The sequence below is a fragment of the Radiomyces spectabilis genome, assembly GCF_025331425.1.
Source record: "Radiomyces spectabilis strain NRRL 2753 chromosome Unknown BYT42scaffold_12, whole genome shotgun sequence".
Taxonomy (NCBI): domain Eukaryota; kingdom Fungi; phylum Mucoromycota; class Mucoromycetes; order Mucorales; family Radiomycetaceae; genus Radiomyces; species Radiomyces spectabilis.
In genome coordinates this window covers 682,438-697,558 of record NW_026251937.1, presented here as the reverse complement: position 1 = coordinate 697,558, position 15,121 = coordinate 682,438, and the positions used below count along the sequence as shown (strand labels likewise).

Here is a 15,121-nt window from a genome sequence, read left to right as displayed (position 1 = left end):
ACACTCTCTTTTTTTTTTTTTTTTTTTTTTGCCGCCATCACCAATTCAGAATAGAGCGTAATTGGTTTGCTCTTTTTCGTCTCTTTTGATTCGGTGCTCAATCCTTTCATTTCGTGGATTATTTAGATCTTTTTATTTTCTTTCTTTTTGGCAAAAAAAAAAAAAAAACAGTTTTCTTTTAACTGTTGCAGTTCCCCTTCCAATCCCTTAGTAGTTGCATCGTCGATCATTGGGCGATCCAAGTTTCAGAACGCAAAAAAAAAAAGATCTGCTGTTGTATTTCGTCCTTCGCCCACATGCCTTTCCTTCACCACAGCAACCGCTTGCTACTATTGGCAGCAGTATGGTTCACCGCTGCACTAGCCCAAGACGACGGATTTAAATCGAGCGGCAACGAAAGTAAAGACAAACAAGAAAGTTGGCTCCAGCAGCATGATCGGTTTATTTTTATCATTATCATCGGTCTTCTGCTTCTTGGCTTGTTGATATGGTATATCGTGCGAAGTGTCAAAGGCATGCGCAAACGTCTGGAACGTGAAAATCAAGATCAAATGCTCATGATGCAGCGAGCAGGCATCAGCTCGCATTATGTACCTGAAACCGTACCTATTCCCATGGACCACTACAACAAAGACGACCACTATTCCATGTCAGCCGCATCTTCTACTCCCATCCACACCCATCGTTACTGAACTCCCTGTTACCGCTATCATTACCACTCGAAAACCAAGAATCGCAAACTTCGTCTCAAAGTCATGGTGGCTTTTTTGTTCGTCTTGCCCCCTCCCCCTTTCTTTATTTATTTCAGAACTGGGCTGTTTCTGAAAATGACGCCATTTGACAACAATAATCAGCTCTCGCCATGTGTATCCCTTGGATTTTTGTATCACCATTCTTTATTTGCTTTGCTGCCCACTCTTCACTCATCCAGATCTCACCTATTATTCCGCTAAAATAGTCGGTTGATAAAAACGTTTTACAGTGACAAATTCTTCAACCAAAAGTGAGGAGTGGAATCATGGTTATTTATTTTATTTACCTATGTGCCCATTTAAAACAAGATCCATGTTTCTCAACATGACACAAAACGAGGAAGCAAGACTTTTACGGCAATGAAAAAGAACCCGCTGATCTCTCTTTTGCTGCAAGTTTTATTTCGATCCAATCCATTCGAGCCAAAAGTCGGCTTTTAGTGTCAATTGCTGTTGTTACTCAAATTTGATGCGTGTCGTTCTTAATATGATTATGCAACGAAACTAAGCCTTGCCTGTCGTGCATACCCATTATTACTGGGTATGTGAGCTGATGGCGCTAAATTCTGAATCTGCCGTGTAAGCGACAGTGAAGAATAACAACGATAAGAAAAGAATTGCGAATGAAAAAGGTCACAAATGACAATTAACAAAAAAGAGGTCCTCCATAACCAAACCGCAAACTTATGAACATATGCACTAAGAAAGAAACCCATGTTTGACAACAATTAAAAAGATTTTTATCTTATCATAGTTGCTAAAACCTACCATGCGGATCACAGTTTCAGTGGACTCTTTAAACATTGTGTAGACTATCGCTGAAAGATTTCAACAATTACTTCTTGTTACAGTACGTCAAAAATCATTAAAAAGAATCATGCGTTCCGAGTGCAGCAAGAATTAGAAAATCTACAAGTTTCTTAATATGTTCTGAGGGGCGACCATGTTGCCCTGAAGCTTCTTCATATTACAAGTTTCTATGCAGCGCAGTGGTTTTTTTTTTTTTCAACCATTAAACAGCGGTTGTTCGATTTCATCAAACTATCAATGTCTCATATAAGATAAATAAGTGGATCAGAAAGATTACCGTTGCTTAAGAATAAGAAACCGGTAGCTATCAGAGGATGAGTAATTTGAATAAGCAGCACGTATTTATTGTCCTTCAAAACTTATAGAGTAACATTGTTGTGATAAAGATATTCCTCAAAGGGTTATCCGATTCTCTTGATGATATGTGATTACCAATGACAATGATGCAAACACTCGCCTCAGCCTATTCATTTGTTACTTCTTTTCCAGAAAAAATTGCTGCACAGCTGAACACACAAGCTCTGGTGGAGGTATCGAATAAAGGACCTGTAACTGAAGAAGCTTGATGGCGTGTTTTTATTTTATTTTTATTTTTTTTAAAAAAAAAAGATAAAATCATCGCCTTTTGTTTATCGATATGCGGCTTGGTGTTTTGTACTCCTTGCTTGGATGTCCTGTCTTACGATTAAGCGTCCACAGGTTTGGTCACACCTAATCGGCCCGGCATTACCCCAGATCCAATAAAAAAAAGTTTTGCTCGGTGGGAAGACCTTGGTCAAACCAAGTGACTCTAAGCAAGTTGAGGAAGATAGTGCTACTAAGTTCCCCTCAACTGAGTTTGTGATTCTGAGTACGGTTAATAACAACAGCAAATCTCCCGTTGCTAGGATCAGAGAAACATCTTGAGATCATCCTTCTCAGCAGAATCAGGAGCTAATCGATATTGTCACTGAGCTTGGTAACAGACAAGCAGGGATGAAGCTTGGATCAACGCGCGGACTGACCACATCTACATGAAGAATACAACGACGACGAGGGAAGCGCAACTCTTTCCCGAAGCCAGCAAACCTAAGCGGCCGTTCCAGCAACAAAAATTGTACGAGACGTACGCTGACCTGTTATGCAAGATCTTTGACAAAAAGGTGGGTTTGACTTTGTGAAAAGCTGGGTCCATGCTTTTGGAGGGCTTTTCCGGAAATCCATCCCATCACGTATCTCGGCCTTGCACAAGCATCTTTTTAGTAAATTCTCTGTTACTCTCAATCCTCCGGGAGAAGATGATTGCCAAGATCACGCATAACCTAGCTCTGGAGCGGAAGAATGATCCCAACATGGACCGGATGAATAAAGTCTTTTCCTTGATGGGGCTGGTTTTAACCTGCATATCTGAAGAGATTTGCAAGGTCTGCCAAAAGAAAACCGGCCAAGGTTATTGCCCCAGACGACAGAGGAATTTTTCATTGCAATTGTTGGTGCATCTGAGAGTTTGGTTATCAAAGATCTGAGCCTCAAAAAGACATCGTACTCAGGATGAGCGAGTTTATTGCGTCTCAAGTAAAGTAATCAATGAGATTGTGAAATAAAGAAGGAGTTAATGAACTTTACTTTTTATTCTTCTTCCGGATGTTCTCCTGCTGTGGAAAAAGGACTCTAACAGAGCCGGGAGAATGAGGCTTCACTGTATTGCGTCCTCAAGTCCGAGACCACAAAATCTGGAATCGTTACGTGAATACAAGTCAAATATGTAAACCATTGCCCTTGATGTATTTATGGGACAATCCTGGCCTACTGCCTTTACCCGTCAAGCTGGTCATTCTGCTGATGAGAAGGACAACGAGCATAACCCTGACGCGCCAAGATAATCCTTGATCTTTGGCCAAATTCGCAAAATAGTAATTTCCTTTTTTGAGCATGTGACTTACTTTTGTTGAGAAATAAGAGCCGCACGGGTGCACGGTAGACGACCTGTATAGCTTTCTGATACAATTACCAATGTCGACACCACGAAGGAGGATCGAGACTGACGTTATGAAACTGTAAATGCTTATTAAAAAGTCTTTTTGTCGAGAGTTTCCTAAATGCCTTTTTGTTATAGCTTAATGAGTGATTATGAAGTCACTCTGGTGAACGATAATATGCAAGAGTTCTACGTTCGGTTCCACGGTCCGAGTGATAGTATGTTGCAATGTTTTTTTCCTTATCATCAACAACTTCAATGGAAAAAGAAAAAAAAAATGTACTGACCACTTTCTATTGTTGTTGCAGCTCCCTTCAATGGTGGTGTATGGAAAGTTCATGTTGAACTTCCCGATCAATACCCATACAAATCGCCCAGTATCGGTTTTATGAACAAAATCTTCCATCCTAACATTGACGAAGTGTAAGTAAAGGCTTCCAGTTATCTATGAAGAATCCCACTAACAGTTCTATTCTAGGAGCGGATCCGTGTGTCTGGACGTTATCAACCAGACTTGGAGTCCCATGTTCGGTATATTTCAATGATTAACTTCTGTTGTTTGTGTGGAATACCTAACTCCCCACCCTGTGTAGATATGATCAATATCTTTGAGGTGTTTTTACCACAACTTATACGCTATCCTAATCCTGCCGATCCTTTGAATGGTGAAGCGGCCGCTTTACTTATGCGCGAACCGACCAAGTATGAAGCTAAAGTGAAAGATTATGTCGCGAGATATGCCACCAAGGAAGCAGCTGACGCTGCTGCAGAAGAAAGTTCAGATTCGGATGAAATGAGTTCCGTTAGCTATGCCTCGTCCGAAGACGAAGCTACTGGCATGGAGTTGTAAAAAAATCCCCTCATTCTTTTTTCTGTATGTTTCTTCTCCCAATCCCCCCAACAAATCCCGCCAGCGGTCCTTCATATAACCCATTTTTCCCTACTCGTGCAAGATGGAAGAAAGGGAAAAAGAAGATAAAGTAAACAGAAGCCTTCAACTTTTATATTCTGCTTACAAATAGCTGCTTCTCTTTCATTGTGATTTTTTTTACCGTGCTTGCAGTTTAAATAAACCCTTTGATTTCTCCACCGACGGTGTTTCTCTCTGTCATGCTGAATGCTCAGAATGTGGACAACGGTGCTGGGCCCGATTTCATACTCCGTCGTGCTCGGTGCCAGATGGGCGCCTTCCCGGCTTTTTTTGTTGTTTTTTCTTCACAGTTTTCGTCGCCACTTTTTGCCCCTAGTGTTACGAGCTCTCACCGATTCACCAGAATCCGGGTTTTGTATCGTAATTCCTTGCACGTACTCCACTCTCCATTTCCTTGGTTTTTCTTTATCATTTTCGTTGTCCATTAAATCTTACGCGCTCAATACACAACTTCTCCGTCCATGAGAAGAGACGTACGAATCCTACTAGTTGGTGACGGTAGGTTTCCCTGTGTCAATAACTAACCCATTCAAAGCCTACGAATTCCTGCACTGGACAAAAAAACACGGCCAACTAACAAAACCATTCTACCTTTTTTTTCTCTTCTTTGTATCATTCGTTGCGAATTTCCTGCCGATTTTACAGAGGGCGTAGGCAAAAGCACTCTGATTACCTCGTTGATAAAGGAGTCTTTTATACCCAATGTAAAGTGACAATTTTTTCTTTGAATGCCTCAGTGCAGACGGCTAATGGTTCGTTTTTATGCAAGGTCCAACACCTCGTTCCCGAAGTCACCATTCCACCGGAAGTAACACCTGAAAATGTGACGATGCATATCATGGATTCTTCAGGTAACCAACGACAACGATGACGCCCACCGTGGCCTGTGATTAGATTGAAATTCTAATTTCTGATTATTTTTCTTCATCTTCTCTCTCTCTCTCTCTCTCTCTTTGTTTTTCCTATGCATAGCTCGTCCGGAACATCGAGAACAGTTGGAAGCAGAGATCCGCAAAGCTCATGTGATCTGCATCGTCTACGCTATCGATGATCCTAATACGTTCAATCGCCTTCCACTCTATTGGCTACCTTATATACGGTCTTTAGGTGTCAATGTGAGCCAATCTCCCCTATTTTCCTTTAGATTTAAATAGTCGTGGATTAGAGGCGAACTTACTGAAATGGAAATACTTGTATATACAGGTACCCTCGGTTTTGGTCGGTAATAAGATCGATTTGCGTGGTGATGATGTGACAAATCAAAGTCTCGAAGATGAAGTGATTCCAATCATGAATGAATTCAAGGTAACTCTCCCGCTTATCTCTTTTTTTTTCAAGTCAAATCAAGATACTTTTGGAACTTTTTTTTGGTCGTCTTACGTCTCGATGGTGCGATTTATTATAGGAAGTGGAGACATGCGTGGAATGTTCGGCCAAACAGTTACTGAACGTGTCCGAGGTCTTTTATTTCGCACAAAAGGCGGTGTTGCATCCTACCGCCCCTCTTTACGATTCCCGGGAACACGTAAGTCGTCCCGTGATTTTGTACAAGTCAACCCATGTCATTAAAATCTGTTTCTTATTTGCTTTGCAGATTCTCAAACCTCAATGTATAGATGCACTAAAGAGAATTTTCAAATTATGTGACATTGATAACGACGGTTTACTGAATGACGAGGAATTGAACGAGTTTCAGGTAAATGCGAAGCATGGACACTGATGGTGTGTAAGCGGCATTTCTTACTCATATCGCGATTGTATGTCAGAGAAAATGCTTCAACGCGCCTTTGCAACAGCAGGAATTGGATGGAGTGAAAGAAGTCGTGCGGGAACATGAGCCAGCAGGAGTAACCGACGCTGGCTTGACAGAGACCGGTAACGTAAACACTACAAAATAGTAGAAGCGAACAACACAGAGATTGATGTGAGCGCTGGATGTATCTTTAGGTTTTGTTTTCCTTCATTCATTATTCATCCAACGCGGTCGTCTGGAGACAACATGGACTGTTTTGCGGAAATTTGGATATGGCGATGACTTGTCATTACGCGAAGATTTTTTGCTTCCGACGTAAGTATGCCCTGGAGTGTACAGAAAAGGAAGACTCCGGCTCATCTTGCTTTTTCTTGAAGATTCGATGTTCCCGCCGAATGTTCGGTGGAACTGAGTCCTCATGGATATCAATTCTTTGCTGAACTATTCCAAGCATTCGACAAGGTATGGAGCAAAAGTGTAATCGTGTGCCACAATGGGTTCTAACGTAGTAATCCATTGAAAGGACAAAGATGGTGCTCTGAATCATCAGGAACTTGAAGCCCTTTTCAGCACTTCTCCCGGCAATCCTTGGGCAAATACGGCCTTTCCACATACAACCATCACAACCGAAACAGGGTCAGTGACCTTGCAAGGCTGGCTAGCACAATGGAGGTATGTTACGGTCCAAAAAAGCTGGAAAAATTGACATCGCGATGCTTACCCAAGTGCCCATTTATATCAACCTTTAAAAAGTATGACCACCCTCATAGACCATCGCACCACATTGAAATATTTTGCCTATCTCGGATTCGAGGGGGATACACGGAATGCACTCAAAGTGACGCGGCCAAAGAAAGCGGATCGTAAGAAGGGGAAAATTCAACGAAACGTATTCTCATGTTACGTTTTTGGCGCTCCTGGATCTGGCAAGGTACGATGCTTAGAAGAGGAGCAATGAAGCTGCCTATCGAGTCTGATTCATTGATCACCTGGTTTTAGACTTCCTTGATGAGAGCATTTGTGCACAAGCCATTTTCAGAAAAGTATCAACCGACCACCGAACCATTCCAGGTCGTTAATTCCGTCGAGATGAAGGGCGTTGAAAAATACCTTGTCGTAAGTATCAAGGATGAGGATCTATTTTGGTAACAGAGCGCTCACCAATTGCCATGGTTTAGTTGCAAGAAGTGGGAGCAGAGCAGGAAGCGGAAATTTTATCCAATAAGAAACGATTGGACGCCTGCGATTTGTTATGTTTTGTATATGATACAAGCGATGTCAACTCGTTTGGCTACGTCGCGTCATTAAGGGTAAGGCCATTTTCTTTTATGCCTAAAGTTGTTCCTGGAAAAGGTCTGGTAACTGACGCTTCATGTCTAGGAAAAATACAAGATAGATCACCTGCCCATCGTGTTTATTGCTACAAAGTGTGAACTGGATCTGGTCACTCAACGCTACGAGGTGCAACCGGACGTTTACTGCCGTAATATTAGATTAGCCGTACCTTTGAGTGTCTCAGTGAAGGAACATCAACTCGCGGATGTTTATCACATTTTAACTGGCTTGGCAATGAATCCGTAAGTGCAGCATTGTCCTTCTTGGATGTATAGCGTTGTTCATTTTATTATCTAGTGCGATTGCTACTCCGGGTTCTCTCAAAGACAAATCGGATGAGGCATGGCTGTCAAAACATTACATCACATTGTCGGTCGTGGCTGGAGTCGTGATATTGACTGGATTAGCTGGCTACAAGCTGTTGAAACAGCATACCTACAGCCTCACCAACAGCGCTCAAGGCGTCGCCACTGCAGCTGTAAAGAAAAAAGAGTATTTATGAAAATTGTACTAATAACTGTAAACCCTGCTGTCCTCCTCTTTCTCGTTCTCAAATGAATCAAACTAACTTCATATATTTTCTCATTAAAAAAAAAGAAATAATATCCTCGTAACAAGCACAAAATACTCGTTATTGGACAAATTCGAGATGTGAGGAACTCACCCATCAAGATGACGGGTATAACACCCTGTTACAGTAAACTATCGTCCATAGATGACATTCTTTTCTTTGGCTATCATTCTTTTATCCTTTCTGTGGATGACATTTGCCGTATCCGTCTCATACGGACTTGGTTGGCGCAATGAGCTTGTCTTTCATCAATCCTGAGGAAGACATATTACAAAAGCGTATTCCAGCCAAGACTACGACAGAGTTCTTTCTTCAATGCGCGCACGAAAAAGTATCATTGGGGTTTCGGTTATTGACGAACGCTTCGAAAACTTCATGACGCACATAGAATAGGCCGTAGAATGCCGTTTGAGCCAAACTAAAAAAATAAATAAATTTGCAACTGCCCAGAGAATTGGCTAACTTCCAGAATGCGACAGCACCGCTGTAAATATGCTTGCAGACATACTATAAAGCCATACCAGTAAGTACGTATGGCGACCTGTCCAGTGATCGACATCCTATCAAGCTACTGTAACCTCTTTCTTTTATATATTCGTGATATATGCGATACATCGATGGTTGTGCGTCAGTCGATTTTCATTATCCCTTTTGCCTTCGTCTTCTTTTCCGTTTTTATCCCTTTTCTAAAGGCTTTGCTCTTTTTTCTTTTTATCACAGCCTGGATTACAAAGCACCCGAATAGAAAACACTCAATAGTCAATTTATCATAAAATACTGCAATGGATCTATGAGGTTTTTTTTTGTTAGTTTCCCGAAATCCTTAAGGCAAGTAAAATATCCCGATGAGCCTTTTCAATTGCATAATTAGAAGAGATCAGCCAAATAATTGTCCTCTTCAACAAAAGAGGTCACCACCGTTCTGTCAGCGAATTTACGTCCAGCAAGAGCCTGTAATGCAGCCATAGTTTCTTCTTTGGTTTGAAATCGAACGAAAATCTGTCATTATTTATCATTGTAAGTCACATCAATTCACATCCAAAGAATCACTCCATGATCATACCTTGCCCAAGCCTGGCACCACATCATTTGTTTTGGTGGGTCTTGGGATCTTCATATCGACAATGGAACCGAACTTTGAGCACTCTTCAGCCACATCCTCCCAAATTTCTGTTATAATCAAAGATTAAGTTCAACTTTTCCTCTACCAATCGCTTATTCACAAAAAAAGATTACCTTGATAATCTTCATCGTTTTCGAGTTCATCAGGCATCACCATGTTCATTAATTGCAATACACGTGTAGCATCTTCTTCTGTTACTCCACTCATGATAGGTGCAAAATCAAGAGAAATGCCCATGGGTGCCGCTGCACCACCTGCCATCACACCATGTTTTGCACCCACGCTAGCACGCTGAACCACCAATTTACGATCACCCAACTCCATATTGTTCAAACCCTGACACGCCAAATCGGTGACACTTGGATCGGCATATTCGCAGAAAGCAAATCCCTACGTACCATAATAAATCCTTTTTTAACGCGATGCTTCTTCTTTGTTTCATTGAATCTTACCTTGGATTGGCCACTGCTGTCTGTCACAAGATTGAAGGCACGAAGTTCACCAAACGAAGTTAATAGTTCCATCACTTGTTCCTGGTTCAGGTAAGAAGGTAAACCACCAACAAAAATCTTGTTGGGTGTATCTGGCACCATCATAGAAACCATGCCTACATTGTTTTTATGTCAGCACATACATACACACACACTCATGTTATTTTATCCGAGACAACTTACCAGGAGGATAGCTGCCCGAGTCATAACCAGTGGGAGGAACATAATCTTTGGGACGGCGTACTTTGAGTGAATGACCCTCAAACATGATACCATCTAATGACATTGCTGCGGTGGCTTGCTCAGGTGTCTGGAACTATTGAAAGAAGTCTTGAATATTCCCTTTGTTCTTTGTCCAATCGACTCTCACAGCAAGTATATTACCTCTACAAAAGCAAAATTCTTCTCGTGATTGATCTGTACTGATGTTACTGGTGGCGCTTCGGCAAGGTTCATCTGCGTCATTGTGGCATTGAAGAAATCATGTAAAGGTTTCTCGGTAACATCGAGTGGAATCTGACCCACATAAACACGTTTCGCTTGTCGTGCCAGCAATGCATTTTGCGCCACAGGGCCTGCGGCACCTTGGGTGGTTCTAACATGACCCTGGTCGGGCCACATGGCAAACTGACTAGGTGACTGGAATGACTGTGGTGTTCGCGTACCGACAACCTGGCCAGGAAGAGGGAATAAACCTAGAAAAAAAAAACAGACCGTGTCAGTTGAAATGTGTTCTCAAATTTCATGATAATATCACCCATGTACCTGTTTGCTTCGCCTGTGCTGCTGACATCATTTCCATACCAGGTGGTGCCTTGTCCCAGTTGTCGAGTTTTCGTTCTCTTAAATGCAATGGTACAACGTCCTCTTCGCGTCCACTGTGACGTCCGAAACGTGGACTGGGGCTTCGTCTGCTAGGACTTCGTCTGCGGCTCGATCGTCTATCTCTATCATCTCTACCACTTCGACTGCTGTAATGATGTCTATCCCTTGAAGACCGGTCGTAACGATCATGTCGGTCCCTGGACCGGTCTCGCCGTGAACGACCTCGATCACGATCGCGATCTCGTGAATCACGATAACGTTCGCCACGATGATGTCGACGGCTTTCACCTCCTTTATAATAATCGTCGTGATAGCGAGCTATATAATAGATATATGCAAAACGTCAGCTGCCAAGCTTTTTGTTGCTCGTGTCGGCAGTAGAGCAGCAAAAATGCCACATAACCATGACGGCAAAGAACCGTGAATGGGAATGAAAGGATACAAGTGAAAAGAAAAAAGAAGGAAACATACATCTCGAGTCTTGTTCGTAAGATCCCGCGTGATTCAGCTCATCGCTTACGGAATTCAGAAAAGAATTGGCCAGATCGGCGGCATTGGAAGCTACAAGCAATTTAGGTCAATAAATTAGTGGTACGAATAAATATAGCTATACTTACGTAGAGGATCTCTACGTGAATAGTCATCGGGATACGACATATTCAAGTGATATGAAGTGATGGAAAACCTGGCCAATTCCTCAAATGGGAGGAGAGCTGGGTGGGTGTGGCCGCCCGAATTACCGTGACTGTCTTCGATAATCGATCCTAAATCCCATCCATGCTGCCAACCAAAAGCCTACGGAGGATAACTATTATACACGCACTAAAACCGTATCTTACGAGAGACTACATATGCTTATTGCTTTATTACAGCAGAGCATCTTAAAGTAACCTAGGTCTACAGGTAATTTAACAAAGAAGCATAAGGTTTTGCGAACGTGGTCTAAGCCACACTACCATAATGAAATACCAGCTGCAACATGGCCACAATACGACAAATGTTTTGTGTATATACTGTATTCTTTATGTACTAGTTGTCATTTTCTGGTCTACCATAATCGTAGCATCAACGTCAAACTTCAAAACCAAAATGGTCAGACGTAAATGTTACACGAAGCAGATATATGAGACTGACGCTCCGCCAACTGAGCCAAGGAAGCAACTCTCATAAAGCAAATCTAACGAGGATCAGCTCTCAAATGCACACCAATCTTTTATATAAGGACGCATGTAAATATAAGCGAAAGTAGTGATTTCCATCCTATAAAAAGTTGGTGACTCGGAGAGTAAGATGAAAGTCATACCCGATCGCGCGTCGAACAATAGAAAAACCAATAATTGCAATATGGTCTTGTCGCAGATTTCTCTCTGAGAAGCCAAAGATGTTACCTGCTGCGGTATCTACCGCGAGCATACCGTAGAAACGCAATGTTTACTTTTTTTATTTCTGATGTAAAATGAAATAAGAAGCTTAATTATATGCTTTACATTCGATGCTTGCTTGTACGGACCACACTGAGCGTTTGAATACATCTGGTGAGGCTGCGTTCAGCGACGTCCTGCACAAATCTATTGCGCCTATATTTCAATGTTGTATGATCGAAAAAATCCAAGTAAGGCAAGGCATCTTTCAAAGGGGCCATGAAAGGAAAATTGACGGGTAGGGGTAAACTGCACGTTAGCATTAAGATTATCTGTTCGTTACTGAACAAACAGGAAACTTGAATTCGAATAGAGTTGGATGGTCATTTATGCGTGAATTTTATTGGCAATTCTATCTTGTTCTCCTGTAAGCGGTTGTTGGCTCAACTCTGTGGTGTTCTTGGCCACGCTGTTTCCTTCGGCTGTAAGCTGTTGGTGTTTCAACCCTGCTTGCAAGGATTTTCGGTATTCGGCTGTGGCGGTGAGCGGGACGCCTTCACGCAATCCCACCGAAGTCGCGGCAGATATCCGGCCAAAGCCAAACCATCCGTATTTGAACACCAGTTCATTCGCCAAAATTTCGCCAAAGCCAAGCATCACACCATTGAAGAATGGCAGAATGAAATTAATGGCCGTCGATTTCAGAATCCAAAGGAACGTGGGCTGCTTGTACCAGGGTTCGCGCTTGACGACGATAACGTCCGTTTCCTGTGTTTCTCTGACGATGGTATCGTTCTGTTGTATACTGGTTTCCAAGGTGCTTGCGGTGACTTCCATGGTGAACTGAAATGGGTGTCTGGTCAGCGGGCAATTTGTCGTATTTTTTGCAATTTGGGGCCGGCGCGGGCTCTGAAATCGGTCATCGAATGACGCCAAGTTACGTTCCTCTGGTTGAACCGCCCAGCGTGTTACTTGATCGTCAAGATGACCGTACAAGTGAGTCTAGGAATTATATTGTTCAGTGTAGCCATGCGGGTCTAACCATGTCATTTTGTATAATTGCAGGAAGATTGGATAGGAGCGACTCCTCTGAAAGCGCCCATTATGCCAGCATTATACCCTCTCTTGGCGTATATCTGTATTTCATCGGGTCTTCTTATCAGTGGTATTTTTGCTGTGTACGTACCGCCTTCTTTATTCCATATCATTTCGTGCCATTTGACTCATCTTATCATCTAGGCAAAGCAAGAACACCTCATTAGCGAAGCAACTTCAAACGTCACTGTTGGCATCGATGTTTCTTGGCTTTGGAGCTATTTTCACCTCCATATCCGTCGGTATCTATGTTTAAAGCGCAATGAATGCTCTTTTTTTTTTCTCCCAACAGCATTCGACCGTCAACCAACCGAAATTCTTGAAGAGGGACACAAAAGCTAGATGATAAACAACGAAGCATATGGTGTCTCTGTGTTGGTTGCAAGCTTTGGGCAAGTAACTTGATGGAACCATACAAATGAGGGACTGTACACCCATGGTCTTTTTTATGACATAAAACCTGTTTTTCTTTGGATCTCTTATGAGCAGAGGCATTCCTGATTGTCATTTTATTTATAATCCATGTGTCTGCTGTAAGCAATAGGGGTTGACGCGAGATAAGAGGAATGGGCAGTGGGTTTAAACATGCGATAGGATACTGGAGATGGATGAAAAAGTGAATGATATTTACATGCAATGATAATGATAGAAGAAGGTTATGCCTTTGGAATGACCATCAATTCGAGTCCTTCCATTGTCTCGATTAGTTCTTCGGTGGGTATTGTGCTGGCGATAGAAACGGTCTATACAAGAAGATTAGTATTCATAAAAGCCATGCCATGCCGTGTCGTGCCATTGTTTAAGATCGTCTACAATACCGCTTCAAACTCGAGAACAACCGTTGCAACCTCGGCGGACGCCCGACTCAATTTCTGTCTCATCTCGCGCATTTGACTCATCAACTGCATGTTCCTAGCTTTCAACTGATAACGATAGAGCCACATTAGTACCCTTAATGGATGACAAGTGTTTACTGGGAACAGGCACCTTTGATTCAGTTTCGCGTAAACGTTGCAGCTCCTGCATCTTTGTATTAATCATGTGCGATCGTATCACTTGCTGCGGTTCAGGTACAATTCTCCTTTTCATCAAATAAGTAAAATTTGCGCATCAGGATACATTATGCAGTAACTTACCTGAAACGTTTATGCTTTGGACTTTCATTACTTTGATATGCCTCTTCTATGAGTTCATCCAAGCGATTCAATTTTTCGACAAATTGGTAATCTTCTTTGGCTTGTTTGTATGCATTCTGTATTCGCAAAGTGAGATTTGACCGCGTGATCTTTTTCTAAGCAAACGACGGTGCTTACGATTAATTGCTCCTTCATGTATTGGGACATTTGTCCCTGTGCGTTTTCCAGTTCCGTCTTGTGATGTTTTGCGAGGTGCGGCAAGAAAGCTCCAAGAGTTACATAACTGATTGATATAAAACGATGAGAACAAAACGCTTTTACAAGCATGTGGTCAATGGCACGTACTCGGCTTTGTGAAGAAAGAACTGGAGCCATTTATTGAAACAGGCGTCCAACTTGGCTGCTCGTTTCTTTTTTGTATCCTTCATGTCCAATTTGGATGCGGCCATCTTGGGCGTTTCCTTGCCGCTATTTGTGTCGGCCATCTACTTTTTGGAGAAGTACTTTTACTCACTCGGTTCATTGCTCCCCTTCCCCACAAAAAAGCAGTCCTCAAAAATGACTGTCATGTGACCAGGCAAGCGCCAGCAGGTAAACTCTGTGCCTGAAAGAGAGTACAAAGTTGCAAAATGTGGATAATCTATCGACAGTATGTATGTGCTTTTTACAATGAGCGATGACTGGTTGATTTATTTTCTTTTTGAATTGTTTGCTGCTGCTATGCAAGCAGTGGCACAATATTGCCAATTTACAAAGGATCGACATAAGGATAACGCCTACGAAAATAATATGGGGAGCCTGCTGTCAATGATAGACTATTCTATACGACAGCAAAGGTAAGTTTCCTAACCTGTCAATACTTATACAAATCCTATTAAAATACTTGAAAAATTTGCTAATGTTTTATAGTGATTAAGGTACTGCATAAAAGAAAGAATTCCATGACCAAAGAACATATACCTCGTTCTTATTTCATTGTTC

The 15,121-nt window shown here is 42.1% G+C and overlaps 7 protein-coding genes across 7 annotated transcripts; 4 read left to right on the top strand and 3 right to left on the bottom strand.

The window, feature by feature from the left end:
- Window positions 1-296: 296 nt before the first annotated feature.
- Window positions 297-692, top strand: BYT42DRAFT_502395 (uncharacterized protein; the record flags this gene model as incomplete). Its single annotated transcript, XM_051564825.1, has 1 exon — window positions 297-692. One exon carries the CDS (start codon window positions 297-299, stop codon window positions 690-692), a length of 396 nt encoding a protein of 131 aa, XP_051420129.1.
- Window positions 693-3,535: 2,843 nt separating this feature from the next.
- BYT42DRAFT_582799 (ubiquitin-conjugating enzyme E2 8) lies at window positions 3,536-4,613 on the top strand. The gene is made up of 5 exons (XM_051569724.1): window positions 3,536-3,598; window positions 3,658-3,737; window positions 3,828-3,942; window positions 3,998-4,050; window positions 4,113-4,613. The coding sequence occupies exons 1-5, from the start codon at window positions 3,555-3,557 to the stop codon at window positions 4,367-4,369; spliced, it is 549 nt and encodes a 182-aa protein (XP_051420128.1). The 5' UTR covers window positions 3,536-3,554; the 3' UTR covers window positions 4,370-4,613.
- Window positions 4,614-5,027: 414 nt separating this feature from the next.
- On the top strand, window positions 5,028-8,183 carry BYT42DRAFT_92525 (EF hand associated-domain-containing protein). The gene is made up of 15 exons (XM_051572900.1): window positions 5,028-5,154; window positions 5,220-5,301; window positions 5,423-5,565; window positions 5,654-5,755; window positions 5,856-5,975; window positions 6,045-6,146; window positions 6,217-6,325; window positions 6,398-6,518; window positions 6,581-6,665; window positions 6,727-6,875; window positions 6,957-7,134; window positions 7,203-7,319; window positions 7,382-7,513; window positions 7,584-7,780; window positions 7,836-8,183. The coding sequence occupies exons 2-15, from the start codon at window positions 5,280-5,282 to the stop codon at window positions 8,038-8,040; spliced, it is 1,782 nt and encodes a 593-aa protein (XP_051420127.1). The 5' UTR covers window positions 5,028-5,154; window positions 5,220-5,279; the 3' UTR covers window positions 8,041-8,183.
- Window positions 8,184-8,929: 746 nt separating this feature from the next.
- Window positions 8,930-11,425, bottom strand: BYT42DRAFT_92502 (uncharacterized protein). The gene is made up of 9 exons (XM_051572899.1): window positions 11,166-11,425; window positions 11,020-11,109; window positions 10,489-10,866; window positions 10,108-10,418; window positions 9,907-10,039; window positions 9,685-9,839; window positions 9,346-9,622; window positions 9,173-9,279; window positions 8,930-9,108 (listed from the first exon to the last, which is right to left on the bottom strand). The coding sequence occupies exons 1-9, from the start codon at window positions 11,203-11,205 to the stop codon at window positions 8,977-8,979; spliced, it is 1,623 nt and encodes a 540-aa protein (XP_051420126.1). The 5' UTR covers window positions 11,206-11,425; the 3' UTR covers window positions 8,930-8,976.
- A 538-nt stretch (window positions 11,426-11,963) lies between these two features.
- BYT42DRAFT_582795 (outer membrane protein TOM13-domain-containing protein) lies at window positions 11,964-12,839 on the bottom strand. Its single transcript, XM_051569723.1, has one exon. It carries the CDS (start codon window positions 12,744-12,746, stop codon window positions 12,297-12,299), a length of 450 nt encoding a protein of 149 aa, XP_051420125.1. The 5' UTR covers window positions 12,747-12,839; the 3' UTR covers window positions 11,964-12,296.
- On the top strand, window positions 12,840-13,494 carry BYT42DRAFT_582794 (uncharacterized protein). The gene is made up of 3 exons (XM_051569722.1): window positions 12,840-12,905; window positions 12,975-13,087; window positions 13,149-13,494. The coding sequence occupies exons 1-3, from the start codon at window positions 12,894-12,896 to the stop codon at window positions 13,258-13,260; spliced, it is 237 nt and encodes a 78-aa protein (XP_051420124.1). The 5' UTR covers window positions 12,840-12,893; the 3' UTR covers window positions 13,261-13,494.
- Window positions 13,495-13,660: 166 nt separating this feature from the next.
- On the bottom strand, window positions 13,661-14,625 carry BYT42DRAFT_617087 (uncharacterized protein; the record flags this gene model as incomplete). Its single annotated transcript, XM_051572141.1, has 6 exons — window positions 13,661-13,747; window positions 13,823-13,927; window positions 13,992-14,085; window positions 14,141-14,256; window positions 14,318-14,423; window positions 14,486-14,625. The coding sequence occupies 6 exons, from the start codon at window positions 14,623-14,625 to the stop codon at window positions 13,661-13,663; spliced, it is 648 nt and encodes a 215-aa protein (XP_051420123.1).
- Between the last annotated feature and the right edge of the window lie 496 nt (window positions 14,626-15,121).

Bases quoted from the DNA above. Each gene is read 5' to 3' on its own strand.
- BYT42DRAFT_582799 (XM_051569724.1), top strand. From the start codon at position 3,555: ATGTCGACACCACGAAGGAGGATCGAGACTGACGTTATGAAACT. The intron at 3,599-3,657 runs GTAAATGCTTAT...TTTTTGTTATAG, and splicing joins GAGACTGACGTTATGAAACT to CTTAATGAGTGATTATGAAG. The intron at 3,943-3,997 runs GTAAGTAAAGGC...GTTCTATTCTAG, and splicing joins CATCCTAACATTGACGAAGT to GAGCGGATCCGTGTGTCTGG.
- BYT42DRAFT_92525 (XM_051572900.1), top strand. From the start codon at position 5,280: ATGCATATCATGGATTCTTCAG. The intron at 6,326-6,397 runs GTAACGTAAACA...ATGTATCTTTAG, and splicing joins CGCTGGCTTGACAGAGACCG to GTTTTGTTTTCCTTCATTCA. The intron at 7,781-7,835 runs GTAAGTGCAGCA...TTTATTATCTAG, and splicing joins ACTGGCTTGGCAATGAATCC to TGCGATTGCTACTCCGGGTT.
- BYT42DRAFT_92502 (XM_051572899.1), bottom strand. From the start codon at position 11,205: ATGTCGTATCCCGATGACTATTCACGTAGAGATCCTCTAC. The intron at 10,040-10,107 runs GTAATATACTTG...TTCTTTCAATAG, and splicing joins AGAATTTTGCTTTTGTAGAG to TTCCAGACACCTGAGCAAGC. The intron at 9,840-9,906 runs GTAAGTTGTCTC...AAAACAATGTAG, and splicing joins CTCGGGCAGCTATCCTCCTG to GCATGGTTTCTATGATGGTG.
- BYT42DRAFT_582795 (XM_051569723.1), bottom strand. From the start codon at position 12,746: ATGGAAGTCACCGCAAGCACCTTGGAAACCAGTATACAACAGAACGAT.
- BYT42DRAFT_582794 (XM_051569722.1), top strand. The intron at 13,088-13,148 runs GTACGTACCGCC...CTTATCATCTAG, and splicing joins ATCAGTGGTATTTTTGCTGT to GCAAAGCAAGAACACCTCAT.